Here is a 23,646-nt window from a genome sequence, read left to right as displayed (position 1 = left end):
AATAAGCCGGGTATCTAAATATTGCAAAGACGCTCGGCACCTCGGTATCTCTTCGCTCCTTCGTTCATTCCTTCGGGCATGCATTCAACCCAAACTGTCTGTGTTCCAGGTACCATAAATGAAAGGGAACCACGATTTGGAATGTCGGTCCATGGCATGATACAACGTGGTGTTTGGGGAGGAAGGTGGACACGGAAACAGAAATAACAATCGGATGTGGAGCTCGCTTTCCGCTACCACCTGTCACACGTTTCCCGTCCATGGCAGGGCGCCCCGTGGAGCCGTGGCTCTGGTTTCCTGTCCCCCAGGGCCACCCCGAGGAGGTCAGGGGGTGGTGCCACAGGGAGACCCCTAGGAAAATGCACTTTGTGGTGGCTTCATGTTCCCTGGGAAGATCCTGAAGAGCTCAGGGGTGATTCCATAGCGAAGAACATACAAGATCCACCACGAACCCAAAACTCACGCACGGCGAAGGTGCTGCACGCTCTCCAGCAGACACTCACAAGAACAGGTGTCAGCCAGCTGTCTGGGAAACAGGCTCCCAGCACACAGTGTGAAACACTCACAACACACACAATGTGCACGCAGCGACAACTCATCCGCACAAGAAAACAGACCCCGCGCACACATACACTCAGCACACCCAACTCACAGCGGGTAGGATGCACACAAATGTACCCTAGGCCCGTGGGGAAAAGGCCCAACACACACGCACCCCAGTTGTAAGAAAGATGCTAATCTTGGATATGAAAAGCATGTGGTACCCACTACATTCCTCTTTATTTGTTCATTCTTATTTTGTTTATTTATTCATTTTAATTGATTTATATATCTTATTTATTTATACCTCTGTCCCCTGGACCTACCAGTGAACCCCCACATATGTTTGCTAAACTGCATTAAACTGAAGTTTAACTGCTTAAAAGATTGCACTGACTAGTGTAACAATTTACCTCGTTAATCCAAACACGGTCGGAGGGCCCCTCCTTCCCTGTCCCCACGCAGGCAGGCACATGTAACACCCCACCGCCTCGGCGTCCATGAAGCGCTACTGTCCAGCTTTGAAGCCAGATCGGCTACCAACTCTGAGGACCAAGACCATTTTTTTCTTGTTATTCAAGTTTTTCTTTTTACTTCTTCCTGTTCCCTGTCTCACCCCCATGGAGGCTCCTAACAGTCTCCTTGACACACTTGGGATCCAAATCACTTTATTTATTTATTTTTTTTAATTTCAGGTTAATGTGAGGGTACAAACAACTAGGTTACAACATTTGAATTTGTTAGGTTGAGTCCCCCTTGCAGTTGTGTCCCACACCCAAAAGGTGTGCCGTACACCCCTACATCGTGCCCCAGAATTCTATTAAACCTTCAGAAGAACTTATATCCATATTTCAGAAACGATTCCAAAAAATGAGAAGGGAGGAATCTTCTCCCAACACATCCTAGGAAGCAAACATCACCCTAATACCAAAACCAGGAAAAGACCCAACTAAAAAGGAGAACTACAGACCGATTTCACTAATGAATATAGATGCAAAAATACCCTGCAAATCTATCTTAGCCAATAGATTACAACTACACATTAAAAAATATATATGCATCATGATCAAGTAGGCTTCATCCCAGGGATGCAAGGTTAGTTTAACATATGCAAATCCATAAATGTAATTCACCACATCAGTAGAAGAAAAAAAAAGCCATATAATCCTCTCAATATTTGCAGAAAAAAGCATTTGATAAAACTCAGCATCCTTTTCTAACAAGAACACTTAAAATATAGGCATAGGTGGTATATTTCTTAAACTGATTGACGCCATCTATGACAAACCCACAGCTAATATGCTGAATGGAGTATAACTGAAAGCTTTTCCACTTAGAGCTGGAACCAAACAAGGACGTCCTCTGTCGCCACTAGGACTCAAACCATTTTGATGGTTGAGTCACACTCATTATTAAGATCATTGATATAGTAATTAATATTGGGATTAATGATATATTCAGATTATTGATATATCTTATTTGCATTTCAAGCACATTCTTGCATTTCAAGCGCATTCTTCAAGCACATAATATGCCTAGGCAGTGCATATTAGCCAGTTACATTTTTGTTAGGGACAGATCCATTTCATTGAAGGTAACAAGAAAGTTCAAGATATAAAATATGAGATGTTTCCACAATGTTTATTTTTCTTAAATGATTCTCTTGCTAAATGTTGTAAAATTTTCACCTCAATACAGGACTGTGAGCAACTGTGAAAAACTGAAAACCTGCTAAATGTCTATTAACAGAGAAACTGATAAATGAATAAAAATTTACATTCTTAGGATGGAATATCATAAGGCATATAAAAAGGAATTTATTATGTTTCTTTTTTAATCTATCATCTCTGTGTTTCTCTCTTTTTTCCTCTCAATGTGCCTATTTGCAGACAGCCCCAAACATAAAGTTAAGAAAAATTGCAAAATATAGTGCGAAACCACTTACACATTTTAAAAACAAAAGAATAATAAGGCTCCAAGCTACATAAACATGAATGCAGAACTATAAACATCGACAGATAAGCGTAACAGATTCTTAATAACACCTGTCTCTGGCGAGAGGCTGAGACAAGAAATAATAACTAATCGTTGTTGAACACATATCATGCACCAAGAATTGCTCTAAGTACTTACTTTATCTGTAAAGTTTAATTCCTTTATTTCTGAAATTTATTGATCAAATGAAATAAGCCCATCTTACTTTTGATAGTTCTTTCTCTGCTATATCCATCTGCTTGACTATTCCTACTCAATACTGATAAAGAAAATATTAATGATAAAGATAATATGATAGGATGATAATTTTGTTCCTACCAATTAGACAGGTAGGAAGTTTTGCCCTATTTTCTATTGTTATTATACAAAGGTTTGTTAGAAAATATCACCCACAAAAAAAAAAAATAAGTGAGCAAATAAAAATGTAAAAAAGAAAAAACAGACTTACCACAAATCATAACTAAACACACATGATTTTTTTCAAGACGATCTTACCATGATTTCTGTTTTAAGTAACATTCTCCCTCTGAGATAGACCCCTTGAGTTCCATGATTATCTTTTTTCTATTGTTCAAGAGTACTCATTTAATTATTGCCTACAATTAAATACTTATATGTGTGAGACATTGTTAAAGACCCTGACTATAAATATTATGAGAATCTCCAAAGGGGAAATCTTCGAGGGTAGCTTTCCATTTGTGAAAATACATAATGGGGCAGCATCATTGCCTGTGTTCCACTGTTTTTGACAGCCAGGAAGAGGCATGGGGCCTACAAAAGATTTATGAGCAACAGATGAGCTGTGTCTGACATAAGGACACATCCTCGAAGATGAGGCAGGAGCGGGTGAACCCCATCCTCACTGAGACACCCCTGATGGACTGTGCTGGGGGGTTTCATGCTTTTTTCTCTCTTTTGTTTAATAAAATAGGAATGGATTTATGAAAATCCCATTGTGAACAGCACAAGAAGTTCTAAAAATCCTTTCTTTTTATATTTTTCATGGGCTTGAGTTTTAAAGATTTAGATAAGCAGGGTAATTTCTTTTCTTTGACATAATTGACTTACTTCAACCCAGGGAAACTCTAAATTTCTGTTCATGCCCTTGGCCTTCATGTATCTGAGCTTGACTACGAATGTTTATTTATGAGAGGTCTGACAATTAAGCTCTCCAACTCATCCTGGAAAAAGTGCCACATACCTCATTGCTGAATATCACTATAGTCACCTTCAAAGTACTCCCCTTGGGAAGCTATGCATCAATGTCAGTGCCTAGTCCACCCTTCAGAGCAATTTGGGAACTCACTTTCTGGAAGGACCATCAGAGCCGTTGTTGTATGGTGCACAACAACAATAATGAATACCATTCAGCAAGACACCGCCACACGTTAACATGAACACAGCTATGAGACACTGATATACCCAGGTTATGAAACCTTACCAAGTTGTTTGTACAGTGCTGCCAATGTAAGCACACAGTGGTAAGTTTGCAAATTACATTGTCAGACCTCCCAAGGGGAGCACCTCAAAGGTGACCATAGTGATATTCAACAATGAGAAATGTAGTGCTTTTTCTAGAGCGAGTTTGCAAACTTAATGGTCAGACCCTCACATGTGACTCTGCTATGAAGCAATAAATGCTCTAAGAAGAAACAAACCACAGTGTCTGAGTTCTTGGACTCTGATGGGTAGACCTGGGTGTCAACAGACTATCTAAATGCTTGTGTGATCTTAGTAAAGCTACTTGAAATTTCCAAAACTATTAAGTTAATTATTAACTATTTCTAAAACTATTAAGTTAATTATTCTTTATCTGTTCAATTGGCCAATAACAGTAACATCTGACTTATGGGATGTTTTAGGGAGAGACTATATTATAAACAACCTGAATATAGTCAGTGCTTGGTAAACATTAGGTAGACGCTTAATCCTTTTGGTTGAGCTGTTATAGGGGTCAGTGGTAGCTATCGAGATGCTGACAATTATGATTAGCACCACAATCACCATCATTATCTTTATCAAACTCACTCATGAGAACACAGGCGCTAGACAGCAAGGGCTTTGGAAGCCAGAAAAGACAAAAGAAACAATCAAGGAAGAATTTGTTCTCCAATCTATGAGTGTACCAGAGGTTGAGAACCACTGCTGCATTTCAGTATAAATGGGAGGAATTGGAAAGACAAAAGAAACAATCAAGGAAGAAAAAAAGAGAGAGAAGAGAAACCAGTTTGTTACGGTCCCTTGTGTGGTCAACTTGCAGAGGTTCTGCTGTATATATATAATTTTTTTTCCTGTAATTTGAAGCCTTATTGGATGTTTAATGTGCAGATTTACAGATGCATGGACCTCACCCTCGTCCTATGGAGTCAGAATCTCTCTTGTTCTCCAATCGATGAGTGTATCAGAGGTTGAAAACCACTGCTGCCTTTCAGTATAAAAGTAGGACCTAGTTCCCAGTTCCGCCACATCTGTGACATCTCCTGGAAGAGTAAAGACTTTCCAGAGTTTCTCTCTGATATCTTGGGAAGATAAGGGGTGTTCCTTTGGGTTTTAAAGTGTTTTTAAGTTTTTTGTTTGTTTGTTTGAGATACAGTCTCACTATGTCGCCCTCAGTAGAGTGCTGTAGTGTCACAGCTCACAGCAACCTAACTCTTGAGCTTAAGTGATTCTCTTGCCTCAGCCTCCCAGTAGCTGGGACTACAGGTGCTCACCACAACACTCAGCTGTTTTTTTGTTACAACTGTCATTGTTGTTTAGCTGGCCCAGGACGGGTTCAAACCCACCAGCCCTGGTGTATGTGGTCAGTGCTCTAACCACCGAGTACAGATGCCAAGCCTGTTTTGAAGTTTTAATGAAAGCCCCCATCTTCCAGAAGCTTCTTGGATCTGAGTGTGACATGACAGCCCTCACTCAGGCTGGGACCTTCACCTAGCCCTGGCCCTGGTACCCACACATCACTCTACTTCCTCACAGTCTATGCAGCATCCTCCCCCTACACCAACTATTCATTTCTTTATGTATTTCTTTAAGACAGTTCTCTCTTTTAATTGCCTTAAGTGATTTTATTTTTTAAAAAATAATTGTGTCACTAGGGTCACAGTCTATGAAAACCATATCATTTGCCATAAATGGACAGTAATCAGACAGTGAAAATACAAGTTTATAATTTCAGCTTTTTCATTACATAGTGTGGCTTGCTAAGGTCCCTGAATCTGAGGTCTGCTCTTCTTTTTCCCCTTAGAATATAAAAGTATACGTTTACTTTATATTAGAGAAAGGGAAGAGAGTGGGCTGAAGAGAAGGGAGAGGAGAGAGCTGAGAGCTGGGAATGAGGGAGGGGAAGATCAGGGTGCTTGTTCTTGAGAACAAAGCAAGAGAGGTATTACAAACAGGCTGAGACTTTCTTCCTGATTTAATCAGAAGGGTTGAAATGGTCTTGAACGTGGGACATGATCATCACTGTGACTCAATGCTACTCATCTACCACCTATGATATGACAGTCCAGGACGAGAGAACACTGGGTTTAAATGTGTTCCAGGATGGGCTTGCTTCTCTCACACATAAAACTCTAGGAGGCTTGGGCAGACAGTCCAGCCCTTAGAAGTTTCCACTGGAAGAGACAATGGTTTGTTTGAGTTCGTGATCTCTAACTCTCCGCCCCAGAGTCACACCTTCATCTCCTTGGGTTTCCTCACTTTGACTCCTAATAACCACATCGCCCTCATTCATTCTTCCAGACAGTACTTGAGTGCCAACTACGAGGTGGGACAATGAAGTTAGCAAACAGATCCTCGAAAATGTGCTCATACCTCATTGAATATCGCTATGGTCACCTTCAAAGTATTTTCCTTGGCCATCTGGTGATGCTAGATAGTAACATTTAGCAATGAAACATATAATTTTTTCTAGGATGAATTCATGAACTTCATTGGTTTACCTCATACAATAGCTCTATGGCCATTTAAGCAAAAGAGTTTCAAAATTGCTTTGAAGGGTAGACTAGGCGCTGGCATCGGGGCGTAGCTTCCCAAGGGGAGGACTTTGAAGGTGACCATAGTGATTTTTCAGCAATGAGGTATGTGGCACCTTTTCTAGAATGAGTTCATGAATTTCAGTATGTGCCAGGCCTTGTAGACATAAAAGCAACAAGATACGACGTCTGCCCTTCAAGGTCACGAGCTCAGAGTCACAGCGATAACTTTAAAGATGTAAAATTTATTGAACACTTACTGTGTAGTGGGCACCGTTCCACGCGCTGTGCTAGTATTGTTAATAATATTTTTCTTCTCCCAACAACCCAAAGGGAGAGTTTTTATTATCCCTGTTCTACCAATAAGGAAGCAAGGCATGAGGAGGCTTATAAATTTGCTGGTATGGCGACTAAAATTCATTGGCCTCTACTATGCATGGACCAGGCACCATGTTAAGCCTACTATCTGATCTCTATAAAAAATGTCTATAAAAACCCAATGAGATGAGCCCTTTTATTAGGTCTGTTTTGCTAATGAGGAAACAAACTCTGGGAGGAAAAGTTGCCTAAGGTCACAGGTGCATGGGGGTGGGGGAGAACCAGTGGAGAGAAATCAAGTCTTTCTGTGGACGCCGGGGTCTGCTCCCTTCCCCAGGGACTGCATCCTGTCATGGGAGGGGAGAGGTGTGACAGGGCCATTCTAGGATTCTAGAAAGCTTGCCTGGCAAGGGTGGCCTCTTCCCCTGCACCATACTTCCTACAGTAAAGGTGGCCCCCAATGCTTTTCCTGTTTCCACTTTAGCTCAGAAAGTGACAGACTGACTCTTCTGTGCAACTAGAAGAGAAATCAGAAGAGAATGACAGGGGGTGAACAGGCTGAGCCAGTCGGATCCGGGAGACTCCTCTCCCCACCACGCTCTGCCTGCAGCTCTGTGGGGCACCTTCCGGCCACTGCCCTGTCTCCTCCACCATCAATCTGGTCTAGGACACAGTTTCCAACTGGATTGATGCAGAACCCTGCTGAGTGGTTGACCCGCTTCCAGCCTGGGTCCCTGATAAATCACACGCAGCCAGCAGGAGCCTGTGAAAACCTAAGTCAGATCCTGACTCTCCTCGCTTGGGTGGCCTCCGGGGCTCCCCATCTCCACGGGAGCCCCAGCTCACCCTCCCCGAGTGCCCCCCAACAGGCCCCAGCTCTGACTTTCAGCTGTGGCAGAGCCTGTGCTCCCCTAGAGAGCACCTATCCCTCTGGGAAGGACCTTTCCTGACCGTCTCATCCAGAACTGCTCCAGGCTCCCCGGCTCCCCTCTAATGTCCCCTCCCGCTTTTCATTGTCTTCATTGCAAACGCCACACCCTAGGTGATGGGGTGTATCTGCTGGCTAGGCTGTTGCCTCCCTCACTCAAGTTAAGCTCCAAGAAGGCCCAAACTTTGTCAGCATAATTCAAGGCTCTGGTTCCAGCATCTTCCTCGGCGCATGTTATACAGCCAACCTTTCTTTATGTGTGTTAAATGAAGGTCGTAAGGCAAAAACTCCCAGATGCTCTCCAGGATCCCAAGTCTCTTTGTCCTAAGATATACCTCAAAAGGCACCCAGCCAGCTTCCCTTCTTCCAGGCACTTATCTGAAGGTGACAATTAAAAAGTGAACAAGGCGTTACCAGGAAACAGCCTGTAGCCTACTCCCATTAGCTTAACAACCGTAAGCAGCCTTGGGCCTCGGGAGATGAGCACAGATTCCCCCTGGGGAGGGGCCTAGTTGCCAAGTTCTGGGCAGCTGGATCACCTGGAAAGCTGGCAGGGAGAGGCTGAACCTCAGGGGCCACAGACGCCCCCGCCCTTCATCCCCATCAGCCTTGCTCTCGGCTTAACTAGGAAGTCTACAAATTGGTATCACCAGCAAGTGCTGTCTAGAAGATGAATAAACAATAGTCACCACACCAAGGGGCATCACCACTCTTCACCTGGAGGCAGGTAATGCCATAACAAACAGAATACAAGATTATCACTGAAATCCCAGTCTTTTGGTCCCTAACATTTTCTAATCTGATACACATTCAAACGATGACTATGATCATAATTGGTACAGAGGTCTGCCCAAATTTTTAGCTATGTGAAAGAGATTCTTCTACTTGAAAGTAATTAATGAATGTATGAAGTCATATACTAATGAAAGTATTCATTCATTCATTTATTTACAGACTCACTTATTCATTTATCAGGAGATATTTATTTAGTGCCTAATAGGTACCAAGGTGTGATGCAGGTGCCTACATTTTGCCATGAATTCCCACAAGAAAAAAGAAAATAAAAAAAAGTAAGAGGAAGAATAAGAATATTCATTTTGGAAGAAGATCCTATGTAAATGCTGGGCCTGCACCAAGGGCTTTATCCACATCACGTGATCTGACCTTCACAGCTAAAATGGGAGCTGAGCAATATCCTTATCCCCATTTAACAGGTGAAGAAACTGAGGTGAGCTTAAGAAGCTTGCTTCTGAGTGCACAGCTGGCTGGTTAAGAATGGAGGAGGTGCAAGTGGGTGCAAGCTCTTAACACTTGTCACCCATCCCTGTACAGATCTCTCTACAGAGGCTGGGCATGTGCTTTTCTCTCTAGGATCCTCTCTCACCCATGGCAGCCTATTCACGGTAAGTAGACGGGGTGGGTAAGCATGCTCAAGTCCATTGCCACCTCTGAAATACAAACAGGAGCCTCTGTTCTATTAATAACCAATGCAGGTCACATCATTTCCCTGCTGGAACTCCTCCAGTAAAATCTCATCCTACTTGGGATCAAGTCTAGAAGACCACAGGGGCCAGGTCCAGTGGCCTGTGATGCTGGTACTCTGGGAGTTTGAGACCAGCCTGACCAAGAGCAACCCGATCTTTACTAAAAATAGAAAAACTAGCCAGGCGTCTTGGCAGGCACCCGTAGTCCCAGCTACTAAGGAGGCTGAGACAAGACGATTGCTTGAGGCCACGAGTTTGAGGTTGCTGTGAGCTGTGATGCCATGGCATTCTACCTAGTGCAACATAGTAAGACACTGCCTGAAAAAAAAAAAAAATAGAAGGCCTCATGGGACCTGCCCTACCTGCTTCCCCCACCTGTTTCTCTCCTAGCACTGCGCTCATGCCAATCTGTTGCGTCCCCGCTCCTCCCACATGCAAGTTCTGGCCCCCGACCCTTGGCACTTAACTGCTTCCTCTGCCTGGAATGTTTCTCCCAGCTCTGGGCTGGCCAGCCTCTCAGTTTTTGTTCAGGTCTGATCAGATCGCCCCTTGAGAAGCACCATCCCTGACCATTCTCTATAAAATGGCAACCACTCTCCATTGAGCACTCTACCCCCATGAATCTGATTTAGTCTTATGAAATGCCATCAGCACCACACAGTATAATATTCTATAGTTATTCATTCATTAACTTTTTGGTCTCATCCACAAGAATAATAGTTGGGTGAGGGCAGACATTTTTCTGGTTTTTTTGTTTTGTTTTGTTTTGTTTTCTACTGCTTTATTCCCAGCACCTAGGACAAGCCTGGGCACAGCAAAGTTGCACCTCAATACTCACTGAAGAAGGAAGAAAGGAAGGAAGGAAGGAAGGAAGGGAGGGAGGGAGGGAGGGAGGGAGGGAGGGAGGGAGGGAAGGAAGGAAGGAAGGAAGGAAGGAAGGAAGGAAGGAAGGAAGGAAGGAAGGAAGGAAGGAAGGAAGGAAGGAAGGAAGGAAGGAAGGAAGGAAGGAAGGAAGGAAGGAAAGGTAGGATAAAATTTAGAAATAAACATATCCTACATCAAGCACACAAAGTGAACTCAGTGTGAGTTTAAAACGGCTTGCTGTTCCTGCAGAGGCTTCAGGGACCTGGGCCTCCCTGGGACATGCGGTCACGCAACAAGAAGGCAGGCATGAACGCACATGGCTACACGTGAAAGAACATCCCAGAAAGAGCAGGCTTCATAAAATCGGAGTTGGTGTGAAGATTCTATACGGAGAGCCATTGAGGGCAGCATCCTCTATCTCTGCAGGTTCAGACACCACCACAGAGGGGGAGGGAAGGACACAGGACCTGGGGTCCTTCCTGGGCAGATCATTGCGCCTATTCTAGACAAAACTATTGCAAAAGATGGAGTCCATGGGTCTTGGAAGCAAGGAGAGCTGAGTTCAAAACTCAGCTGAGCCATTATGTGTCTCCTCCATGAGTTATCCTGCCGGTTTCTCAGATCTGAGTTAGTAAACTAGGGATGATCCACCGAGCTCAGGGGACGTACCAAGGAACAAGTGGTCTCCGGACCCCCCACACCTCGGCTGTCCTAACACCTGCTCTCCTAACTTTTGTTTTATAAATCCCTTGTCATCCTGGAGGTTTTCTCATGTGAAAATTACCTTTGCCTTTATGAATGTGCTATTCTCTAGCTTCCTCCCACTAGAGGGGCAAGATTTCTGGCAATGATACCTGTTCTGCTCACTCACAGGTCCCAGGCACAGCACAGGAACTCAAGGAATAATTGCTGTTTAAATGAATGAATGCAGATGCACGAAGCAAAGTGCCTGCTTTATGGTAAGTGCTTGTATACTGGCAGGTGTCATTGGCATTAAAGGTGCTGGCTGTTGGCACTACAAGTACTATGGTGGGGGATTTTTTTTCTTTTGAGATGCTATGGGGTTCCAAACAGCCTGTCATGGATAAGCCTCAGAAAAAGAGGCTAAAACACTACTCAGCCACTGTCTTTGCTCTTTTAAAAATCAAAACGCACCCATAGCTGAGTCCTTTAAAGCCCTGGACCCTCGTCCCATGGTGATGGGCGATTGCTTGTTTATTTCTGTACTGTTATTTCCCATGGTGTGGCTGTCCTGGCCGGGGAAAGACAGTGATCTCCCACATCTACATGGCATCCAACAGTTTCAGTAAGCTTTTTCAGGTAATCCTTTCAGTAAGCCCGGAAGGTCAGAACTCTGATTGCTCCCATTTTACAGACTGGATAAATGGAGGGCAGAGATTTGAGCAGCCCCCTCATTTACACCGCCAATAAGAAGTTAGACCTAGAGATGTGAACTTGCGTCAGTCTGACTCTAAAACGTATTCCTCACCCGAGAGTAAAGGTTTATCTCAAGCGCTTACCCTGGGCTGGATAAGTGGCACGGGCAATGCTGTAACTGGAACCCAAGTCGCTTGTTCTTGTTTCCCTGCTCCATACACAGTCTCATGTCTAATTCCATGGGGGGGAAACAAGAAGCGCCAAGCAACGGACCCAACTTTCGAATACAGGAAAACAGCCAAAGGCAATCCTGATATCAAATGCCATTTACAACCTTTCCTTCTGGCATTTGTTTTCTGTACCACATGGCACGGAACGCATAGAACAGAATCAACTTTTCTCCACAGCATCCTCTTGGCCCAGAAGCCATTCACATCTCCCCAGGGTAAACGAGAGAGACTCCTAAATACTTAGAAAATTCCAAGGATCTTATAAATTGAAGTGATTTAAAGGAAACCTCACACACTTTACACAGGGTGGCCACAAAATTCATGTGCAATTTTAAATGGCACACGAACTTCATGGCCACCCTGTATAGAAATATTCACATGCTGCTGCTCTCACTTACCTAAATCGCTTTTCCCCTATGGAGGACCTCAATTCTCTGTCTCATTTTTGAATCTCCCATGTCACCAGATTTCACGCATTTTTCATGATGCAATAAAAGCATCATGGAAGTTTCTTTCAAATTCATTACAAACAGAACGGCTGCTGCCAGCTCTGTTTCCATCTCATTCCACCCTTCGTAACTATTTTCATTAAAAACAGTAGCTGTGTTCTGCCCACCTTAATATCCAAACTACATAATTTCCATAGAAATGGCTTAGATGTCGCTTTAAGAGGAAAGCTCAGGGGTGATTTTAGAGTATTCATTCAGTTCGGAAACCACTCAACTAATTAAGACCAGTGTTCTTAATTTTTGCACTAACAGAAACTGCAGAATGCTGGTTTTTTGTTTTGTTTTGTTTTGTTTTTTTCTTAAACCTACCTAGCAGCATTATGGAAACACGAGGCCTTTCCTTTAGCATAAATGGACACTACAGCTTTTCAATTAAACTAGTCTTTGGAGAGAGATGCAAAAGAGTGAAAAAGATCCTTAAAAAATCCTCCTGCTTCACTGCTCCTCATTTGCCAAGAGGAAATGTTTAGTTAAAATGTACTGCTATTTTCTTCTTACCCTGCCGAAACCAAGTTTTCTATCTTGAACCCGGAGCTAGCTATCTCTTAAACATTCTTGAGGTTTTTCTTTTGGGTTGTATGCCCACCTTTGGTTTTCTAAAATGATTTTTTAAAAAAAGTGTTCTGCATTTTAATATACTACGTGTTCACGCCTCCCCAGAGAGCTTCTTTAGACCCTGTTTCAGGTTGGAGTAGTAAATACGAGGATATGGAAATTGTTTTTGAAATAACACAGGTGGAAAGAGAACTCTCATTTAGATGAGCAAAATTCAAGACAAATGCTTTCAACTACGATCCAGGTATTTTTTTTTTCTATGTAATTTCTCTAAGCTCATTATCTCTAAAAGTTTCGCCTTGTACATTTCCTTGTTGTTAGGCATAGCTAAAAAAAAAATACTGAGATATTAATAATAGGATTATCTACCTGTGCCTCCTGAATTCTAATTTCTAAAATTTTAAATAATATTAGGCACTGCTTTGACATCACAGAATATTGAAAGATACCCAGAGGGCATCTTTTTCTATAGAGAGATGGCAAAAGATGGAGGGAGGCACCAGTTGGAAATTCCAAATGGCCATTTTAATGACTTTCAAATGCCTCCAAATTATTTAATCACTTCGTTTGCAGAGTTTGCTTTGGAAACAAATCAGCAATTCCCATGCGCACCTCAGGTTTCTGTTCTGTACATCTGCGTACGTACGTAATGTCTCCAAACGGACCTGAGTCCGATACTCTCGTGACGATTTTGTGGACAAAATGAGGATGAGGATGAATACAACCACATTCCTGGAGACGATCTAGATGAATGAACAAGTTAGAGTTGAAACCATGTTGTCTGTAGAGACATTGTTCTATTAGTTTGCAGACATAGTCCAACCGTGGACAATTAGGCTCTAAACTAAGTCTCTGATTTTTTCCATCTTTTCTTGAAGACCTGCTAAATCTTGCAGTTCACTTTACATGCTACTCCTATCTTTTCTCCTGAAAAAAAAGTTCCTAAAACAAGTTACTGAAAGGTCAATAGTAGGAAAAGAAGAAAGAAGTTGTAAGTCCTGTGAAAACGGTGTGACAGGACAGAGACCTGCACATATATGTTGTTTTTTCTTACTGCAGCATCGAGGTAATCAAGCCAGCACTCTCAAAGAGGTTTTTCTTATGTGATTAGAAGGACTAAATTCCTTCCTTCATAATGGAAGAACTGCTTGCCAACGATCACCCGAAGGAACACGAGGATGTCTAACTTTAAATGCAACTTGCAAAACTTAAAAAATTTGCAAATCGACAGATTGCTACAAATTACTAAAAGATGGATATACAAATTACTTCAGGGTGCGCAGACTCTAGAAAGACAGAAAGATAAACTGCCTCTGATTACAGACTACAGCCAAAGATATTCTGTATTTCACCACATTAGAAAAATAAAATACCGTTCTCCTAAAGAAGTAAAAAATATAACGGCATCCTCCATTATTTGTGTGCCACGCTTCTTTTAATGCCACTGTGATTTTTTTTATATAAAAAGTTGCTCCATTTGATTGTAATTACATATGTAATGAAAAAGCAATGCTTCAGGGAAGCGGTGCAAGACACTCTCTGTTCGTTTAATGTATTTCCAGCTGACTTTGAATCAAATGAAAATGATACTCCGTGTATGCCTGGTCTTAATATAGAATTTGTTAGGCAACTCTGTCTTTTTTTAAGAGAACCTGGGTGGACACAGGCATCGCCTTTGAAATAGTGGCTGATTCCTCCAGAGTATGACATTCCTAACTAAAAGTGATAGCACAAAGCAGGGACGGAAGGGAAGCTTGACTTTGGGCACTTACCTCATGTCAGCTAATTACAGACCCAGCACAAACATGAGCAGGGCCTGCATCTCCTTCCTGGCTGCCTCTCCTAAGCTCAGCAGCAGGGATGCGCAGAGGCACAGCATTTCAATGGCCTTAAACAATCCTAGGTTCGGTCCCCCCTTTAAAACCTGTTCATTGGAGAGCACAATTCCCAGGCTCCTGGGAAGAGAAATAGATCAACCCAGTTATATTATCCCATAGGGGAAATTCCATCAAAGGAGTGAGACGTCAGCTGGGATGAAATGAAAGCAAAACCTCCTTTGGAGAATGTGACAAAAGTCCAGAGGCATCAGGGAGGCATCTCCTAAAGATGCCTGGGAGGTATTTGTTGAGTGTTAAGCTTTCCCAAAGGTTAGGAATAGAATCTGTGACTGGAGGAAAAAAAATTAAAAAATAAATAGAATGTGGGAGAAGAAAGGTAGAGTATTTCTGAGGACTGTTTCTATCCTCCCCAAAAGTAGCCCTCACTATTCAACTCCCCTGAGAACCTCAGAGAAGATTTTCACTGTCGAGAAGTTTCCCCGAGTCCCCTCTCCCTCACCTACTTTCCCCTCTCCCTGTCGCTTGCAATCTCCTGATTAGGGTTAACGTATTGTGTCCTGATATGGCAGATTAAAAATGAAATCAATAAATGCCTAAAACAAATGGGCTTTTGAGATGTCCCATTCAATCTGAGTCTTTAAGGGTGAGGTGAGAAGTGGGAGAAGGGAATCAGGAGGGGAGTGCAGAGAAGGCCACTCAAGCAATCAATTTCAAAGCAAAAGGCTGTGTGAAGGAAGAGATTTCAAGGTATCTATCCTTCCCCTTTCAGAGATCTGCCTTAAATAACAAGAATAGCCAAAATAGTTCCTGTTGCTGAAGACCCTTTGAGCTTAATTTCATGTGTGTGTGTGTGTGTATTTTTCTGTTCCACCTATTAAAGCCATCCTGTTTGGCTATGTGAAGGGATTTACAGTATGAGGTATTTAACTATTCAAGATGTGAACTTGTCTATCTGAAGGCAGTTTCAACAAAATGAGAGAGAGCGAACCAGGGTCCTGAATCTAGCTGATTCTTACTCTCTTGAATCCTGCCCCTCTTGCCAGTAAATTAAAGGTAAACATCCTGAGCTGCCTGCCCTTGCCTCCCCCAACCCGCATTAGTTGAGATTTCTAGGACCTCAGAGCCATCACTGTCTTGAGGTGCAGAAAGAGCTCCTTGGGTCATCTCTGCTCCACTGTAGTATTCAAAATCGTCCCTGCTGAATATGTTTCCCATGTAAATAACCTGTGCTATTAAGGTGCAAATTGCAACTTTTAAGTAATGATTGCTAATAGTCTAATGTTTACTGCCACACAAGGACATTCATGAAAACAAAATCTGCATTATTCATCTCCATATTAAATAAACAAAATAAATCGAGGAAGTTGTTCTTTCCTGCAAGACTTTCCTCAGATCTGGCTTATCAGAAAGCTTCTGAGATTCAGCAAGAAGGAAACGTCTCATCGCTGTGGGTGGGCAGGGGCAGAATCCCATAACGTACATACCGATTAGATATTCACGTGTATATATGTTAACAAAGATTTTGTGTTCAATTACAATTGGCTGGCCTTAGTAGAAAAACGCTAGTTCAGGAGAGTGAAACAAAATATGTAGTATACATACACGTGGACAGAGGCAGAGACAGACTGCAGAGCATCGAAGGATTATTATGCATCTATGATTTTAAATTTTTAACCACTCTGCATCCCGTAAAATACAAACAAGTCAAAACACTGTTCTGTTTGATTTTAATTTCCTGCCATCTTCTGTATCTTCTCTAAAATGGACAGGAGGGGGAAGATGCTGGAACAGAATGTTGCAATATTTTCAGGTAAAAGTGGATGCATTTTAATGGTGGGTGAAATACACATCCGAGGAAGCAAGCTTATATGTACACACACACAAACCCCAGGGTACTGTAGGCTGTTTTCTAAACTTTTTTTCTTGCTGTGAGTAAGAGCCTGGTGGACTAGCATAGCTTAAAAAAGCCAGGAAGAATGACATTTCGGAGGGAAATATTCTGACTTAGCTGTTTCTTAAGGAGACTTGCCTACCTCACAGCCCTTCCCCCTGAATGGGGAAAGAATGTAACAAAGATTAAAATTCCCCATCCCTTGTCCTATCACCTGCTTCTTCTATTTAGAGACCTACTTCGCTAGAAAGTTCTGTAATTGATTCCTTGGAACATGGAACTTAAAACTAATAATGCAAAGACATCAGATTGCCTGGAACAGTTCTTGGGAAAAAGAGCACTCCAGGAGAGCCTCAGCGCTGATGCACTCATGGGCTTTTTCTATCTCCCATTATTCATTAATCAAGCCAGAAATCAAGCTTTCAACAACAGTCCTCGGGCATAATTACTTACAGTTGTACATTAGGTTTAATTTTTAGCGGTGATAAAAGTTAGTACGGCCACATTCTTAGAACCTACCTTTTCCTCTTCCCTGGTTAACTGCCTAAAGCATCCCAGATTGGCCAACTTTACTTGTGAATAACCCCTTCAGCTAAAACGGAGTAGTGCTCTGATGACCTCAGAGGAGTGGAAGAAACACGGCGTGAAAAACTATCTGCTCTATTAATACGCGAGCAAATAAATACAGCGCGAGAGGCCTCACTGTGTACAAAATGAATTATTCTCTTTCAGCTTGAAAAGGGTTTCCACTTCTTCCAGTGAAAATAATGTCATGAAAACAAACATAGAAAGATACCAGGAACACAATAGGCTAGAAAACTGAAACGACAGTCACAAGTTTCTAACGCACACAACACACACACATACATATACACACGCTATAAAATAAATACGCTAGCCGGCACCAATAGAGACAGCTTCATGAAAAGGATGTAATTTAAATAATGTGATACAGCATTATGTTACGTCCACCTGGATCCTCATTGATCAGAGGATAATTATAATCAAAGTCGTGCAATTCTGAGCAATGCACTTTTTGTAATGAGCTTACTAAAGGAGACATGTCCAGTCATTCTGGTAATTTAAATTACTGCCTAGTTGTTGATGGCCTTTACCGGAACAACAAGGGAAAAAAAAAAAAGAAGAGTAATTTTCAGGGCAGTATCACTTCTTGCTGGACGGTAGCCCAGGGTTTTCTTTCGGGACAACAATAGGACGTTATCTCTAATAATCTAGCTACACTTAAACTTATGTTCCCAGAACCAGAAGCAGCACACTTACTCGTCCCTAAGTCACAAAAGCCTTTGCACACACCCAATGCTGTCAGATTGCAAAGCAATCTGAGTCCTAAAACATGAGTTAAAAGCAGAAAAAAAACAAGGGTAGGTGGGAGGAATTGTCTTTAAAAGAAGTAGCTAGAGGGTAAAAAAGAAAACCTCACTGATGAGGCAAGTTTCAAATATACATGGTACTAAAATTATTTAAATTATTTTACTCTTAGGGAAACAATTGGAAAACATACAAATCAACGCTTTATAAATAATATTTCCGCATGCCAGTTGAACCAACCTACAAATGGTTACGGAAGCAATTCTGTGTTCAGAAGGGAAGATAATTGTGGATGTTTCAAAATACACACATTGCCATTGAGGCTGGAATCAGGCAACCATGGAGGGTGAACTTGGTGGTTCTGAGTGTTCACACACAAATGCCCACTTTCTCCAGATTCCTAACTAACTTTGGATTTGTTCTAGGGGTGACTTTGCAAAGTTTATCAAAACGTTCCACCGAACTTCTCCCTGTGTTTGGCTGGAGTTGGAACAGAATGAAATGTTGAGGTGACTGTGCGGAAGATCAGCCTTCACTAGCCCTGTCTATACCAAAAGGGGAAAAAAACAACAAAACTTAAGCTTTTTGCTAAAGCCCTGATTCAACTAAAGGACACAAAGAAATAAAAACACCCACATTAAAAGCCAAACAAGATAATAATTGTGCATGTCTGGCTCTGAATATAGAGGGCAAGGCTTGCGTCACTGGCACTCTGAGTTACCATGGTGAGTGATTTATTGATATATATCAAGAATGAATAGATCAAAGGCAGCGAGATGACAGGTGATCAATCAAATGTCAAATCAAAACTAGCAATCAAGTGGAAAGCTGATTTTTCAGTGGGTGGGTCTGGCAGGAGAAAAATGAACTTTCATATTACACTTCCGAGAAACAAAACCCCAGCATACTATTAAAAAAGCAATTAAGCGACCCAAAGGGAAAAAAAAAATCCCTTAGAAGGTCTATTGTGCTGATCTATTAACTTGTTCTTATCTTTTTATTGGGGGGGGGAGAAGTGAGCATTTAGATGGGCTAGTTCCTACCATACAAATCAATCCACAAAGTTTGCAACTCTCTGTAGGCAAAGAAAACCCAAAGTTGTTTAAATTTCTGTGGGGTACACCCCCCGCACTTCTTTTTTAAGAGAAGGGAAGAGAGTTGATTAGATTTCCCAAAGTGGTGGATCCTTTTAGGGAACATATGTAAAGACTCATCCATTTCCTGGGATGTTTTCTCCCCCCCGATGATCAAAGCTAAACTCCTAGTGCTGGCCCCAAAGCCAGCCTACAGCCCAGGTCTTGGGCATCCCTCTCACTTCCGCGCCCCAAGCCCCAGCCAGAGGACACGCTGTCCCCAGAGGCCAGAAGCCGCTGGCATTGACCTCGCGGAGGGATGCGGGGGTGGAGAGGTTGTCTCCCTACTCCCGCACCCCAAATCCTCAATCCGACTTTGGCCCAAGAGGCTAGAAACAGACTAGGAGAAAGTTAGGGGTGGGGTAGAGGGTGGAGGAAAAAAGTTTAAGGAGGGAAGGCTTGGTGGGATAGCTCCCCCCCACCACCCAACCGGAGCTAGAAGGGCAGGATGTGGGCGATCAGCGGGAGCGAGAGGGGACGAGGTGATTTAGCCGGGGGGTGCCCAGAGCGAACTCCACCGAAAGCGTAAGGGGGTGGCGTCCCGGGGCACCCAGGGGCGCGGAGGGCGGGCGAGGAGCGCGGCGCGCCGGGCAGCCCGGGCTGGCCAGCCCCGGAGCGGAGCCGTTTCTCTTACCTGCCGCCCGCTTGGGTGCCTGCTGTTTCCTCCTTGGCATCGCTCTACTCCGCTCCAGTCCCACTTCTGGCGCCCCAGCCCCGAGCCGCGCGCGGGGGCCCGCTGTCTCTCTGGCCTCTCCGGGTCTCCTCCGCCTCTCGCCCGGTGGCTCCTAGGACGTCACTCGGCCTCAGTCCCCCTGACGATCCCCCTGCCACTCCTCCACCGCGGGCCAGAGACCCCCCTCTCTGGGTGGCAGACACGGGTGGCTTGTGCCGGCTGGGTTGAAGCAGAGGTTGGTTCTGCCTTGTTTGTTTGTTTGTTTGGGGTTTTTTTTCCTCTCTCTTTCTCTTTTTGTTTTGGCTTTTTTTTGTTTTGTTTTTGCTTTTTTTTTTTTTTAGGTGACTGTTGAGACACTTGATTTCTTTATTAAACATCCAAGACCGGGTTCAGATGGAAGGGACGAGGGGCGCACACGCGCCACACGCACGCGCGCGCGTAAAGATAAGGAAAAGGCGATCCTGGGAAGGTAGTGGGCTGCTTCCTCCTCCTCCTCCTCCTTCTCTTCCTCCTCCTCCTCCTCGCCGATCTCTATGGCGGATCCGCGCAGGGGGAGCGAGATCACTCTGTAGGTTTGCGGCTGCTGTCAGATCCCCGTCTGTGAGTGATACGCCAGAGGACAGGAGCGGGTTTTGGAAAGACTGAAAATCTGGAATTCACTCACTCTCACACACACACGCACACAGACACACACACACACACTCACACGCACTCCCGCTTCCTCTCACACGCGCACTCACACCCCCACATATGCACACTCACACACACACACACATACACACACACACACTCTCACACACACACAAGACAGGGCGAGGCGATGCCAGCAAACATCGATCCCGCTGAACAAACTGAACATTAACAAACTCCTCCTCCGCCTCCGCTCCCCGCGACCTGATGACAGGGAGAAATTTACTCCCCAGCCGCAGAGCGCCAGGCAGAGGGAGTCTATTAAAGGGACAGTGTCCCGCCGGGGAGCGGCGCTGGGGGCGGGGAGCCGGCGGGGATCCCTGGGCGCACAGGGCTCTCCAGGGCCAGGGCGTGCCCGGCAGGCGCGGGGACACCCCTCCGGGAGAGGGAGGGCGTGGGGAGGGCAGGAGGTGAGAAGGAAAGCGACGCCTGAGACAGGGGAGCGGGAGGCGGTGTGACGGAAGGGGTAGAGTGCTGGCTCAACTCCAAAGCTGGGAGGCCGGAAAGGGAGACTCACAGGGTCACGGGGACTGACCGGCAGGGACCGTCGGCAAGAAGAGGGAGAACTTGGGTTTGCGTGGGGGGTGGGGCAGGGGGAGGGAACGTTCATCTGGTCGTGATCTCCATCCTCCGTCTTAACATGACTCCTCAAAATGCCCCTGCCACCCTCCTTAAGTTTAACGTCTCCGTCCCTCCCAGCTTCTTGTTATCAATGGATGGTCATAGAAACAGAAACCTCCCTCTGCCTACTGGACAGTGTAAACAGATAATCTTGTTTTTGTTTCCTTCAAACAGTACTTATTGAGCACCTACTGTGTGCCTGTTCTGGACGCGCAGCAGCCATAGGGAAAGGGAAAGGGAAAGTCCTGACCCTCTGGGTGTTTATGTTCTAACAGGGACGTGCAGAGGAGTCTGATGTCCAGTCTTTGCATAAATGTCACCTTTTCCCAGAGTCCACCTTACTTAAAATCCTACACACACTCTCTCTCTCTCTCCATCCCATTGCTCCATTTTATTTTTCCCCTCTTGACTTACCAGTGTTGTACATGTTACACCCAGTTTTCTATTCTGTTTGTTTTGTGTATTCCCCCCTCAATATAAGCTCCAATGGGTAGAGAGCTGTTTGCCTCTTTGTTCAGTGGTATCTCTAATTGCTGGCAAAGCACAATAGTAGGTACTCAGTACAGTATGTCTTGAATGAATGAAAAGCAAACAAATGAACAAGATAATTTCAGAATGATAAGCTCCAGGAAGATGGTAAAATTGAGTGCTGTAATAGTGCCCCAAATTGGTGGGGAGGTGGCTTAAATTCAATACAGGTGGAGTCATTTGAGCCTAGGCAGATTGAAGCTAACGGGTGAAGATTAAGTCCTGCTGTGGGCCAGGCACATTTCAAGGTGTCAGGAACAGGTCTTTGAACAAGATGAACCCGGACCTTGCCCTCAAGGAGTGCCCCTTCCAGGAGGAGGAGTAAATAAGGGTCAAGTGATGCAGCCTGGGACAGTGATGGTCCTGGGAGAGGCAATTAATGTGGACTTGGAGGAAGGAAGGATGGTTACTAGACAGGGCTTCATGGAGGTGGGGGGAGTTAAGTCAAAACTGAGTTTTAAATGTGGGAAAGGCATTAGGCAAAAAAGGAACTATGATATCAATGCCTTCAGATTAAAGAGAAAGGTATTGTTAAAGCTTCAGCTTTCTGCATTAAAATTTCTTCAAGGCCTTTGTTAAGATGCACACACCTGGCCCTTGCCCTAGAAGGAGCTATTCCAACCCAGGCATTAATGACATTTTTGGCCAGATGATTCTTTGTCGGGAGAGCCTGTCCCGTGAGATGCAGTTTGGGAGCGTCCCAGGCTTCTACCCGCTAGATACTAGGCTTTTCCACCCCCCTTGTGACAATGAAAACTGTCTCTAGACGCTGCTCAGTGTCTCCTGGGGAGGCTGGATCAACATCATCTCTGGTTGAGCACCACTGCCCTAGCCCTTTTGAATCAAAAACTTCTAGATGAAGGCTTAGAAATCTGCATTTTGAACATGCAACCTCTATTCCTAGCAAGTGAATTTCTTGCTTACTCCAGTTTCCAGAACGTCTGTCCCCCAAAGCCTTTATTCTTTTGGAATTAGACATACTCAGTATTGCTAACTATAAAGCCAAGTCAGGGTTCAAGGGGTGACATTGTGACTGTGACCATTGTGGTAGAGCTTCACCTGTGTCCTCTCCTCACTACGCACCCTTCACAAACCTGTCATCAGCAAGGTAGGGTACGACCAGGCTGACCTGGGATGCCTGCTCCCTACCGCCCACTCAGCCCCTTGCCCTTCCTCATGGCAAATTATCCAGTATGACAAGTTCTGTAAATATCTTTCTTAACAGTTCTTTTGGGCTACATAGAATGCTTAATTTTCCCCACCCTACTTGTCAGCCACGACGTGTTATTGTCACTGTTTGCAAAGTGCTGTTTAATCATTTTTAACATCCCCACGTGTTTCTCAACGTGTGTGGTACAAGTTGTTAACTCACCTGCCCTAAATCACCCAAACAGCCTCCACCCATGACCACCCCCACCCAATCCCAGCTTAGTCCTTAGGCAACTGAGGTACAAAAACAAAACCAACAAGCAACCCCTCCTCCCCATTTCAGTGTTGGCAGTGTAAACAAAAATATACTAATTCTAATTACCCAGTATACCTTTATGGAGCACTGAGCTAGGGACTGTGGACTATTGAGTAAAAACCCTGCTGGCCGGTGGTCATAGAACCAGTTATAGGATCAGGACTAAAGGCCAGAACAGAAAGAGAATCGAGCTTACAGCAAGCTCATCGTGAACGCAGCATATTCCACAGAAGCCCCATGCTGTTGATCTGGTATTTGCATGACATCCAGCCATTTAAACAACATCTATTGTTCCTGTTGGGTACAGCAAGTATTGCCCAAGCCCAGGAGATGCTGGAATGTATAAGTTAGAATTCTCACCTTCAAAACCTTCTGTGATTATGTCTTCCAATAGACCGGGAACTAGGAAAGAGGGAATTCAGGAACTGGGGGTAGGGAGGTGATTTATAATAACTCTGCAATACCTACCTCCTGGCTGGCTACCAACACATTGTTGGTTCCACACTTCTTGAGTATTCTTTTATTAATTTGTATTTCTTCCTATCGCTACCAACCTAGTTAACTTAGGCAATTTTGGCTACACCAGTGGGACGCATAACACAATGGTACCCAGATGTTGTTGAGTGTTGTAGACGTACCATTAAATAACATTGAGTCATATAGTGAGAAAGTTAATACTTTCCAATTCTCTTTCAATATGGAAAAGT

The 23,646-nt window shown here is 44.0% G+C and overlaps 1 protein-coding gene across 1 annotated transcript in view; it reads right to left on the bottom strand.

Annotated features, from left to right (window-relative positions):
* Positions 1-20,447, bottom strand: part of TSHZ2 (teashirt zinc finger homeobox 2) — a 456,942-nt gene extending 436,495 nt beyond the window's left edge. Inside the window, exon 1 of the mRNA XM_053573612.1 lies at positions 19,597-20,447. Within this exon, the coding sequence (XP_053429587.1) occupies positions 19,597-19,636 (40 nt within the window). The 5' untranslated portion in view covers positions 19,637-20,447. The remainder of the gene's footprint in view (positions 1-19,596) is intronic.
* Positions 20,448-23,646: the final 3,199 nt, after the last annotated feature.

Source organism: Nycticebus coucang, chromosome 21 (genome assembly GCF_027406575.1).
Source record: "Nycticebus coucang isolate mNycCou1 chromosome 21, mNycCou1.pri, whole genome shotgun sequence".
NCBI lineage: Eukaryota > Metazoa > Chordata > Mammalia > Primates > Lorisidae > Nycticebus > Nycticebus coucang.
Note: the sequence above shows the minus strand (reverse complement) of the source record. Positions and strands in the feature narration are given on the sequence as shown.